Genomic DNA, 12,520 nt, shown 5'->3' with positions numbered 1-12,520 from the left:
AGCAGTTCTGTATTTGACATCTTGAGGTCAAAAACTGTCAGTTCCTTGATTTTTTACGGTGTCTTAAATCGTCTGGGGAGTGCTTTGAGCCTTGTCAAAATGTATTAATTAAGAATAAGTCATATTCACAAGCTCGTACTGCTCTGATTCAGCAGCAGAACCACGCTTGATTTTCAGCCTAATAATTACAAGTGGTTTTGGAGGATCTGGGGGGCTGATAGGGCCAGTTTCTGTTTCCTCCAGAGCTGCATGTGCTACAGTTTTTACTTGCTCTTTGCCTTGGCTGTCTGTAGCATTGTTTTCCTCCTCCTTATGAACGCAGCCAACTTTCTAATTAAGGAAACCACTCTGCAGCCATTGTGGCTGTTCATTTGAGTTCTTTGTCCATACCAAAGTTTCCAGCTCCCCAAAAGATTTTAAGTCGTACCTTACTATAGCTGAAGAAAGATAGGAGCTTTGGCTTAGGGCTTTTCCTAAAGGCTTTTCCTTTAACTCTGTTAAGAAGCAGGCGTGCTGCACCAAGCACCGCCTTACGCAGCACATTGACTTCGTCAGAGCTTCAAATCCACCTCTGGCTATGACAAACACTGCTGAGGTTATTTTTCTATTGGATTCTTATATGAAAAAAAAAGGTTATGAGAAATAACACTTTGTGCTGGGCTTTACTGCTTACTGGGCTTTGAGCCTGAAAGGATTTAAAAGTCATCATGCTCTAAGGGAAAGTTGTAGCGAGAAAGAGGAGGTGGAGGGTTGCTCCAGCCAGCTGTTGTGATTTGGGAAAAGGCTTGTCCTGACCAATGGAAAGGAGACGGAGAGGCAGCCAACGCTGGCGCAGCTATGCCCAGCCAGGTCTAATTTGGATTAAGACCAAATTAGAAACTTGGCTTGCAGGGGTTTATAATTTCCTTTCTATTGTGACATTTATAAATGCAAATCTTTTTTATCTGAGTTGTTATTCTCTCTTGTATCTTTTGTTAATGGGCATTGTCCTTACTTTATGCTGCACTGATAACTGTACGAAGAGGATGGAGACATATTCGCATGCGTTATTGTGCCGTGCAAAAGTACCTGGGTGTGTGAGTAAAGAATATGTGCCCTTCTTAATGTCTGTGTGCCAGCTCCTCTTGTCAGCCTTCAGTTGGGCAAGAGTCCTGAAGACAATGCCGTGTTAATGCATCACAGTTCAGTGCTTTTGATATTTCACAGCGAAGCACAATAACTTTTTTTTCTCATTTCGTTTCTGAAGTACACAAAATTTGGAACATATGCACTGAGTCAGGATTAATTGCTCTTGCCAGTCAACCCAGAAGAAACGCTCAGATCAGGCCTGGTTGCTCACCCAGAGGGAACTCTTCGTGTCTGCTACTCTACTTCTGCGACCCTAGCAACAGCAGCACCTTCTGCTTTTCAGATTCATTGTAGGTTAAAAATAAACCACAAAGACCTAGCTATTCACACCTGGTCGCTGTGGCCGTTTACAGCTCTCTGAGAAAAGCAGCATTTGTTGCAATACTATCAGAGCATCCTTGCGGTAAAACTGGGTGCATGGAGGGACGGTGAGGGGTACGTACAACACGGGGGAGGATTTGCCCACAGCCTGTTCTGCACCATCAGTCCGGGGTGGGCCGGAAAGCTGGGACAGGAGAGCACACCCAGCAGATGCATGCATCGTGTAGGTACTGCACTGCATGGCCAGCATCGGGGAATACTCCTGCACCCCTGCCTGGCCACGTGGCTCCAGGGAAAGGTCAGCAGCCAAGGAGCTGCCCGATTTGCACCCTTTGCCCAGGACTCCTGCATGACTTGGCTTCACCGTGGAGGGCCATGGTGGCCCGGTGCTCAGCTGGGGTTGGGCTCTCCATCCCAGTAGATCTACTTTCCATCCTAGATAGGTCCCATATGGAAGGGAGCTCTCTACTAGCGAAAATAAAGACACTCAGCAATCTGCCAGAGCCGGTTAAAGCACGTAATCTGTTACAGGCAGAAAGAAATACAATTTGGGGTAGAGGATACAAAATACATTTGCAAGGCATCTGAGCCTGATGCTAAGGCATTCTTTCTTTCAACGTTGTTGTTGCCAATAGCTTCTCTTGTGCTCAGACCAAAACTATTTTGGGTGGAACATTTGCTCCCTACTTTCTAGCAAGCCTGGTCGCAGGAATGAAGAATGGATTCTTTTCACTGGCCGCAGCTGGTTTGAATGATCCCCACACTGAACCCATTGACTCCAGGCACTCCTCATGTGAATCGCAAGGAAGTAGCAACTGATTTTTTGTTTATGTGCCTGACAGGGGCAGAAGCAGCGAAGCAGTCTAAAGTTGGCTGAATGCTTGACTCCAGGCACATGCCGGGGAGGAGTCCTCGTGTGCGCTCTGTACCTACTGCTGGCAGCAAGCGTGGTTCACCAGCTCAGTCTGAAGTAAGGAGGCAGAAGAGGGTGAGACATGTTTCTGTCGTGGGTGTCTGCGCAACGTCCTCTCCAACGCTTCCTGCAGGGCTGCTGGAGAGCACAGCAGCATGGCTGCGTTTGGTACAGGAGACCCATCATGCTCGTTCGATGAGAGCTTGAAAAGGAGTCCTTCAAGAATTGTGATCCTTGCCTTTCATACAAAGCAAAAAAAAAAAATCTTGAAACCCATCAATGTCAGTTGGCTAGACCTTGAACAAGGCATTGAGAGGGATCTCCTACACCTCTCCCAGGGTCTTCTTCCGAGGAGCAACAAAATAGCTTGTTTTAGAAAACTCACAAAATCATTTCCAGACCCTGTGACTGAGATCTGTGCATCTTCTTTTAGGTGATCCCTCTGTTGAGAGCAACTTCTAACAAATTTCTGCAGAAGAATCAACTTTTTCCTTCTGATGGAAGCGGGTATCAGAGAAACAAATGGGCACAGAATTTGTCTGCTTGCAGAGAGAGAGGACAACAGGTCAAGGAAGGTGACCCATTTGTTGGGCTGAGAACTAGGGAGAGGGGTGGGAAAACTCTTGCCAAAAGTAATGCCACTAAATGGAAAGGGGTTTGTGGGTAATTACGAAGCCACCTCCGTATTCTTAAGTGCTCTTAAGAAAGTCAGCTGGCCACGTGTTACTGATTTTTTCATGATATTGGGTTTTTCCTTGTACTACCAAAGGTATTAATTAGAGGAATAGATTACACTGAGTACTGTACAGTTTACCTCTTGGGTATTTGTGGAATGAACCATGAAAACAACAGACATATTTGTGTCTAAGATTGTAAAATGCTCGTTTAGCTGGGTTTCTTGATGAGTACCATGTCTTACTTCACCTCTTTGCCACGTAGTCTGTACCTCTTGATTACAGCCAGCAGGGTGGTTTCATGTCAGTGGCGGCTCACATGTGAGGGGCTTTGGGATCCCCTAGGACACAGGCAATATGTAAGATCATTGTTGGAGCAGGAGCCTTCTTTTTCATGATCCCAGGGAGTTTTCTCAGCCCACTCGGTTCATTTGGTAGGTTTTGTAATCTGTATGATGTAATCAAGTGTACAGATTTGTAGGCAGGGGTGTGATGCATCAGCATCCATCTTTGCCAAGTGCTTTCTACTCCAAGGCAGGAAACTTTGTCAACTTTCTGAAACTTCAGTGCAGGACTCTTCCTTTGTCCCCCTCCTTTACCTTCTCCCCAAGAAAGAAATGAAATCTGATTAGTTCATTTTGCCATACCTCGCTCTTCCGGTGGGTTTGTGGCACAATTTTAAAATTAAAAAAATCAATTAATTGAGAATAACCATAGGTTGTATAACTACAGCTTTTAGGTTGATAGGTGATGGGTTTTATTGAACCGATAAAATATAGAAAACCATTAGAGGAAAATGGCTTACTGCAGTGGTATCGTTCAGTGTGATTCACAGTTTTATAACTGTGGGCAGATTTGAAATATTTTTCACTATCTTCAGTATACATTATTAGATAAACCCATAGCCTGTGCTTACCTACATCAGCATTGACTTTCTTCTCTGTGATAGTGAAGAGACATAAAAATGAAGATGTTTTCAGCCCATTATAGTTTAACATGGTTTCAAGAGCAGTCAGTTTCTCTACAGCTTTGGATTTTATTTGTCACTTAATGCACTGAGGATGTCTGTAGGAAATGCCTCCCAGCAGCTGCAGGAGTTGCAGTGCAGCTATCTTTTGCATGTGCAAGAACATAAGACACCTTAAATATGAAGATTATTGACCCACATGTCAGCTCACAAAAGAGAGAGAGAAAATACAGATCCTTGCAGGAGTGCTTTATTCCAGCATCCTGATCTCTCTCCGTTAGCTCTTGTTGCATTGCTGAGGTTGCCTCCATGAGAAAAGCCGTGCATCAGAGCCGGAGAGGCAAGGGCAGGGCTGCCTCATGCTTCGGTGAGCTCCTTCGTGCCCCACGCTGTGACCAAATGAGTGTGGTGAACGTCGGGGGCTGCTGGGACGCAGCCTGGAGCTGGGACAGGCCCTGGGACAAGCCGGGGCTGCAGCAGTACAGCCCCATCCCAAGGCGGTGGGAGGGTAGGAAGGAGGCACCCATGGAGACCTCCATGGGGCCCCGCGTGGTTGAGGGTGGGTGTTGAACTACCGTAGCACAGGAATAGCTCGTTGTTCTTGGAATCGAAGAATAAGAATCTGCCAGTGTGTTATCTAGATTAATGAAGATGAAACGTGCTGTATAAATACATCAGAAGCATGATTGTGCCGTTATCCCTTGGGCTACTCTGGCTCACAAGGAGAAAAGGTTGATTTGTATTTGTAGATTATTTTGCTTGCTCTGCCAATGTTCATTTTTCTTTTATTACGAAACCCAGGGAGCGTGTATTTCTTCTGCTCAAAGATGCAGCAGATTAGCAAAGATTTTTCTAGATTATCATAGCTTAAATAGCTCTGTTTTAAGATAATATTTTCATCTATCATTACTTGTGAGGGGTTTTGATACTATTTTAAACACTGATGATAAATTAGGGAGGTTGTAAGCTCTATTTTTCAAGGAGCTGTGCAGTATTTGGACATTCAACGTGGTTTTCATAAATCAGAAGACGCTTGCGTGCAGCTGACTGGGCTCAGTGCCCTCTGGCTGGTGCGGGAGAGGTGGGGATGAAGTGGCTACAAGGGTAGGATTTGCAAAACAGTAAGAGTTTAACCTAGCCTTGACTCAAGCCCACCCTGGGCATGCAGGAAAACCCCATGCGGAAACCCTCAACGGGGTGATCATCAGTCGTGCTGGCAGATGCAGTGTCTCAGCTTGAATAGGTACTGTCGGTACCAAAGTTAGTGATGGTGTTTAGTAGACATTGCTTGGTCCACTGTCTTAATTTAAGATGTGAAATGTGTGGCCGTGGATTATAACTAATCAGAGGAGAACGTTTTTAGGGTCAGGGATGAGAAAAAATGTTAGGTATGTTCTCACTCGTTCCTAGTGCATGTTGCTCATCCAGGACCCAAGAATAGCCCAGCTGGAAAGCTATGGAGGGCTTTGTTTCAGCCTCCAAAAGCCTTGAGAGGACCAGGGAGGTGAGGTGGGGTGGCTGGAGACACCGCAGCTTCTGCCCCAGTCCTTACTCGGAGCTTCCTTCCACTGTAGCAAAAAAAAAATCACGTCTCCAATGTTACTTGAGATCTTTCTGGAAGAGTTTTGGGTTGTTCTGGCCACGTTCAGGTCCAGAGGCTGTCAAGGTGGTGAAGTATCAGGAGGAGGTGGGTGGAGGCTGGGGCTGAGGTTCCCGTCTATGCCTGCAGGTGGGTGCATGCAGCCCCCAGACCTGCAGCCCGTGTTTTGCAGCAAGGCAGGAATGCTAGCGGCCAGGAAAAGCCTGATAAAGGTGGAAAATAGAGAACATGAAAGTTAATCATTAAACTTTTTCTGTTATCTTTATTCAGCCAGGAAAACTGAAGCTAGTCAAGGTTTGCAGGGAGAGATAATATCTTTTATTAGACCAACTTGTATAGTTAGAAAAACACACGTGCTTTTGGGACCACATGCTTTTCTTCAGATCTCCACAATTGCACATTACATTAAAAATAAAATTCATTTAATTTTCAAAAGGTTTAACGGATATTTGAAAGAACTGAATTTAAAAGCAACTCACAAAAAATATCTCATTTGGTTTAATTTGATTTGGACATTTAAAGAAAGATTTAATACCCCTGCATTACAAAAGACTTTTTTCTGGCTTGAAGTTTACTAGTAGAAACCCGACATCTGTATACATGGAGTCAAAATTTCTACATACAGTCTCAAAAGTGTGTTCTTTTGTGCTCCTGAGAAGTCTTCGTAAGTGTATGGACATGCTCTTATTTCTTTCTGAGATACCTACAGTGCCCTTTTGCAACTTCAAGATGTGCTCAGCATACAGCAATTGTTAGTGAGCACCTAGTAAGGCTCTACAAGAGTGCAAAGTCAGAAGGTTTAAAATACAGAGAATTCTCTGTCCTCACCACTACTTTTTTCCCTCAGTCTAAAAAAAGAATGATTAAATTATAATATTCTAAGATTTGGGAGTTTGTTGCCAATCAGTGTATTGTTATTAATCAGTGTACTTTCTGTGTTACAGGAGATAAGATACTATTATTGATAACATTTCCAGTGAGAGGTTTTGTACGTTCACCCTGACCTCATGAAATCTTCAGCTTACAATCCAGTTTTGTGTTGAGTTTTTCCTTTTTTCTTTTTAGAGTGGTTTTTTTTTTGATAGCCTTCTACATCGTCCAATACATCAATTTAAAATTCCCTCAATCCAGCTTAGTTTCAGCTGTATTAATGCATGGCTCGAGGGCACAAATAGCTAAAAAGGACTGTATTGTGTGGCATCTCTAAAATCTTTTTCCACAGAAGTTTGATAAAGAGATTCAGGTTTCTTGGGGGTGTTTTATGGGTTGGGTTTTTTTTCCAGCTGGGTGAGCAGCCTTGCAGGTGACTCGGAAGAAAACATCAGAGTGGGAGGTGCTGCTGGGCTCCACATCACCCCATTCCTGTTGACCTGTCTGGCAGAGCTCCTCTGGGAAGGTGGCTGCAAACACAGTGTGGGATCCTTCTTCATTTTACTGATGTATCTGGTACATCAGTATCAGATACTGATGTATCTGTATATTTAATAAAATATATTAGTTAAGGAACATGGGTCAAAGCAGGAGTGAGTTTCTTTGCCATACTTTTCCTAGGACATTACATACAGAGCTCCATCTTAATGCAGTCATGACCAGTAAATCCTGCCCAAGGTGGAATTGGTCTTTTCCAATATATAGTAAAAAAACCCAGAACATACTGGGGTTCTGTAAGATTCAGAAAGTATAACCCAAGGGGAAGGTCAGAGCGAGCTGGTTGTTCCCCCAGCTCTGCTGTTGCCCGCAGGGCCGTGCCCACACGGACCCCAGCTGGGCTGCAGGCAGAGCTGCTGATCTGCAGGCAGAGTTGCAGGCAGAGCTGCTGGGCTTGTCCTGGGGACGATGCTCCCGGATGAGCTGCTTCACTTACCCTCCGTAGCTGGGAAGACCCACAAGGCGAACAGCCTCCCTCCGTAAGCTGTTTCTCCGAAGGATAAACTTAATTCTCATGTACATCTCTCCGGTGCTGTGTGGTGCAATCATCTTCTTTATCTCCCGTGACAGTGCGCCTTCTCGCCTGGCAAATATTTGATAATGTGCCTCGAGGGGATATCAGCCCGATCCAAGAAAGCGTTTCTGTTAAGGACAGCACGTGCTGAAATACGTGCTGAGCTGAACTATCTACTTAAGGGTTGTCCTCCACCACGGTGGGTTTCCTGGTGGCCTCAGTGACTTCTTTGGGTGAGATTCTGCTCTCTGTTGTTCTCTGTTGCTCTCTGGGCCAGGAGCTGGGGAGCTTGGGGAAGGGCACCCTGCCTTTGGGGAAACTCCCACCCGGGCTGGGGCCACGCTCGGGGCTGCAGAAGTAGTGGAGTGCAGATTTTGTTTGCTAACCCGTGGGGAGCAGGTGGGTTTTGGTGGTCACTGCCAAGCCTAAAGTTTTGTTTGCTGTGTTTTTATGGTTCTGGGCTGTTTTAAATGTCAACAAGAATTCAACACATGCCCTTCTTTTTTCAGCGTAACTGCGATAAAATCCTACGATATACTTATAAAGCATTAGTTGTAAAAGTAAATCAACTTTAATAGCAAGTAGGTTGTAGCTAAGTGCTTTCGAATGTTAGTATTTAGGGTTCTTTCCTTGCTTAGTTATGATCCAGTGCTGCTAGGAAGTGAGGGTATTTATCTTAGAGAAATGAGTGGGATTTGCAGGCATTCAGCACCTCCCAGGACCTTCCAGGGTTATTCCCTTGCTCATATATTTCCATTTTGCCACCCTTTCTGCACTAAGCAGAATTGGCCTCAAATTCCTCAAAGAGCGATGGGAGAGCACGAGGGGCTCTGGGTACAAAACGGGACGGGGAAAGAAACAGAAAAGAAGTGAAGCAAGAAATTGGGGTGACAAAAGCAGGAGCCCTGTACGGGCTGTGAACACGCTGCAGGAGAGCTGGAAACGTGGCAGTTGTTGGGCTTCCTCTCCCCAGCGAGGTTTTCTCCGTTTGATCTTTGCTTTGGAGGAGAGGTCGGGATCTGAGAGCAGGGATGCAGACAGAGCAGCGATAGGAAGGGAGAAAGTTATCAGAGGTCCAGCGCCCTTGGCAGAAACATTTCACATGTGTAGGTCGAAGAGTGGCTGTTTTCGGTCTCCAGAAGGGATGACCTTGCAACAGGGTCACTGAACAGACGGTTCCAGCTGGGCTTGTGCACTTGGCAAGTGCCCAGGAGCTATTTTAATAGGTCTTACAAGGGACAAGGCCTTGGCGAGACCTGTGGGTTTTGGAGTGAGCTCACCGTCTTTTTTCCTTTAGTAGCTAGCAAGTGCCACTCAAGCTGTGGAAGAGCCCCCAGGAGTGTGCACAGTGTGTCTCACAGGGCTCAGGGACAACCCTCGTGCTTCTCTTTCTGCTGGTGTGTATCACTATGAAAGGCATCACTCGCTGCCCATGGCCTGAAAGTTTTGCACCATTTATCATTTCGAACGAAGATGCTGGAGATGTCCAGGTGGACTTAAAGGATTGATACCATCCCTCGCCCCAGGCCAGGGCTTTGGGTGCTCCCTGGGTGGTCACAGCTCCTGCCGCAGCCCACGGCCCATCTGCAGTGTTTGCAGGAGAAACCAAGGCAGCTGCCAGCCCTTTTTGGCACTTTGCACTTGGCCAACAGTTGCTTTAGGGAGGCTCTTTAAGTCAAGCTGGGCTCTCACTGAAGCCTCCCACATTGTCCTTGTGGAAAGGGCGTTAAGTAAAGCCTGGGCTGGATCCTCGGTGGGTTGTTCTCCTTTCTTGCTGCAAGCGAATGCGAATGACTTGAGATGACAACAGCTACAGATGGATGTGGAGAGGAGAATTTATCTTCCCAAAGGCTCCCACCCCAGCAGCTTGCTCATCTGTGTAGTAGGAGCATCACCGCAGAGGGAACGCTGTAAGCCAACAGTGAACAGCAACCGCTGTCCTCCCCAGCACAGAAGCTCCTCCGACACCATCTTGACCCTCCTCTGGGATCTAAAGAAAATCTCCAGCAGATCTCAGAAATGGCAGCAGCAACGCAAAGCAGAATATAGAAAGCCCTATGTATACCTTGCTTAAAAGACTGACAGCACTTTCAGTCCAGCATAATGAGAAGGACTAATGTCAGTGGTTAACGCCAGCATAATTTAATTCCTACAAGTATCTCATAACGTAGCGTTTTCTTTGTTTTCCACTCAGAATCAGTCATTATCAATGTGCAAATGCAAGTTTAAAAGGTGCTGGTGGCACATGGACAGCTAGTGTGATTGAACCCCTCTCGCTTCCCAAAAGCTGAATCCAAGTGCTTGCTTTGATGGATTGCCTTTTTTATTTTCATTCGAGGGAAATTTCCAGTCTATACCGTAGGGCTGTCAGTTGTCCATCTGTACCATAAAACTGAGTTTGCATCCCACAACACCGGTACATTGTCGGCAGCCCCGCTGCTGATCTCGTGGTGGTCTTGGGCAGCAGTGTTTCAGGCTGTCCCCATGCCAGGGCTGGTGCTGCCTGGTCAGCAGGCTCATCTTTAGCCTTGGTTTTTGCATCTTATCTTCCAAATGTCTTTAAAGCCTCCGAATCCCTCGGGGTGATTTGAAGTCAAGGCAGCCTCCTGCCCAGATGGCTAATATCAGCAGCTCTCCCCTGCGCCCTCGTGTAAAGCATCAGCATCGTTCTCCTTGGTTTTATTTATTTTATCTTTAAAAAAAAAAAAAAAAGCTGTCCATTTCCTGGAGCAGCTCATTTGTTTTTTACTGTTGTAGTTTGTTTCCATTGGGATAGAAGGGAAAAGATAAATGGAGAAAGAGGATAGGAAGGGACCCGAAGGAGAGCTGGCGCGGGATATTATCCCTCCTGCGTGATGCCGTATGGCTGGAATGTGTGTCACAGAGGTGAACGTCACACGTATGAAATGTAAAGAATATATACTACAGCTGAAGTGGCAGCACGGCAGAGGAAGTATTTTCTCAGGTTTCTGGGTAATATCAAGCAAGCCATCCACCAAGCACTATGAATACAATTTGTTTTCAGCACTGGGCTTGCTAATGGAGCACATTCAAGGGGAATTTATTGGGGTTTTTGCTACCTTCTCCATACTCTTTTTAATAGGAGCTGCAAAGCTCAGCCCTGGGCAGTGGGATGGTTTGGGAGTCTGTATGGTGTCTGAATCATAGAATCATAGAATAATTTGGGTTGGAAGGGACCTTTAAAGGTCATCTAGTCCAAACCCCCTGCAATGAGCAGGGACAACATAACCACAACGCAAACCCTAACTGGGTTTTTCCCCTTTTCTTCCCATCCCTCTCTTGAAAAAAAAAAAAAAAAGAATACAAGAAACTGAGCTCTGAGCAAGCATTTTGTTCTTCCAGGTGCTTCTTTTAGCTTTCTTGGTAGCATCCCTCACCACCCCATATGGCCTCTCCCATCTGCTCTGCTGTCTCTCTTGCGTGCCCTGGCAGCTCCCACTGCCTCCCCAGGGTCGCCGTCCCATCCGTCCATCCCCTGCTCCGCACTCCTGCTTCTCGGGGTCCCTGGGGCCAACGCATCCCCCGGTTACCCCCCATCTCCCATCACCTTGCGTAGCCATTAAGAGTTTCAACCTAAGACCTTGCTTAGCTCCTCTTGAAGTCGCTCCTGTTAACCCACATGTGAGCTGGGGCAGAAAGTCACACGTTGGTGTTCATAGACACTGATTTACCCACCTGGCAGCCTGGGAATAACCAAAACACCGACAATTTGATATGGAAGGTATACAGCAGAGGCTGCATCTTACTATTATATTACTTTTTTATTGTATTACACCAGTTTATATACTTGCAGCTGTATTTAGAGTGCTCCTGGATGAGATTTAGTTCAGTCCAGAGATTACTTCATAGAAGAAGAGGGCTCCAGAGTTTTGCAAGGCTTGTGCTTTGCTTTCCTGCCCCAAGACGGCATCCCTGTGGCATCGGCAGTGTGTTACGCGTATCCCGGTGCTTTAATGGGGGTATGCAAAAGGAGGTGAAGCGATGTATCTGTTTCTGGTATGTGTATGTACAGGAATTCAAATAAGAGTAAGAAAATACTGCGTATATATACTCCCCGTATTTTTACTGAGCATTTCTTTGTGGTTGCTGTCTGCTTCTGTAGTTCAGCTGGGGACTGTAATCACGGTGTTCGTATCGTCTAATAAGGATATCATTTTATATGGGGATTTCCTATGAATTTGTAAAAATACATTCTTAAAGGAAGCCCTGAAAAGTTATGTGAAAAGGGAACTGGCAAAAAGCCAGCTGTTTGGTGCTGACAGAAGGAAATGTGCTGGAGAGGTCAGGAGTTTGCACAGGCTCTTCCCGATGGCAAGGATGAGTTTTTTCCTTTCCAGCCAGGACCCTGCACCTCCAGGGGCAGGGTGGGCCTTGCTGCCTCTTTGGCTGTCTTTCTGGAGCTCGGGACTTAGTCTCTGAAGCATGATTTCCCTCGCTGGAGGGGACTGCTGTGAACCTGTGGGTTTTCCCAGCGGGCTGGAAGTCACCGCCGCTTTGCCATCATCCCTCTTCCCCGCGGCAACTCTGGCTGCGAGCACGGAGCCTGTCAGCTCCGGCTGCGTTACAGACATCGGCTCAAACACCCAGGTCTCCTCCGAACGAGAAGATTTCACAGTCTTTTCCCAGTAGGATCCTGGCAGTCTCAAAGATGCTTTGCTTTAAAAAAAACCACACCATGATTATTTATAAAAAAGAGATTTGATGTCACTTTCTAAACTGGCTGTGTATTTGTGTGGCTTCTGTCTGTACAATACCAAGTGCCTCCAGAGTATTTATAATTAGAAATAACAGTAAATATCTGTTTTCCCCTGACTGGGAGATAAAGACTGTGTCTTATTTCATTTTTTCATATACATTTATTATGAGAAGCATTTATTAACAGGAAAAGTTAAGTGAAAGAAAGAGGATCACTTGTGAGTATGCTGTGGTAGAGGAGGGTGGTCCTCTCGGTCCT

The 12,520-nt window shown here is 45.9% G+C and overlaps 1 protein-coding gene across 8 annotated transcripts in view; it reads left to right on the top strand.

Annotated features, from left to right (window-relative positions):
• Positions 1-12,520, top strand: part of CTBP2 (C-terminal binding protein 2) — a 145,751-nt gene that overhangs the window by 112,222 nt on the left and 21,009 nt on the right. The window contains exon 1 of one of the 8 annotated variants that reach the window (XM_072871376.1): positions 2,870-2,927. The exons of the other annotated variants lie outside the window; for them this stretch is intronic. Coding sequence (XP_072727477.1) covers positions 2,885-2,927 — 43 coding nt within the window. The 5' untranslated portion in view covers positions 2,870-2,884. Of the gene's footprint in view, positions 1-2,869; positions 2,928-12,520 lie in introns of those variants that run through there. 8 annotated transcript variants of the gene reach the window in all.

The sequence above is a fragment of the Ciconia boyciana genome, chromosome 8 (genome assembly GCF_034638445.1).
Source record: "Ciconia boyciana chromosome 8, ASM3463844v1, whole genome shotgun sequence".
Lineage (NCBI taxonomy): Eukaryota > Metazoa > Chordata > Aves > Ciconiiformes > Ciconiidae > Ciconia > Ciconia boyciana.
The sequence above is the reverse complement of the archived record's forward strand: the minus strand, read 5'-3'. Positions and strand labels throughout refer to the sequence as shown.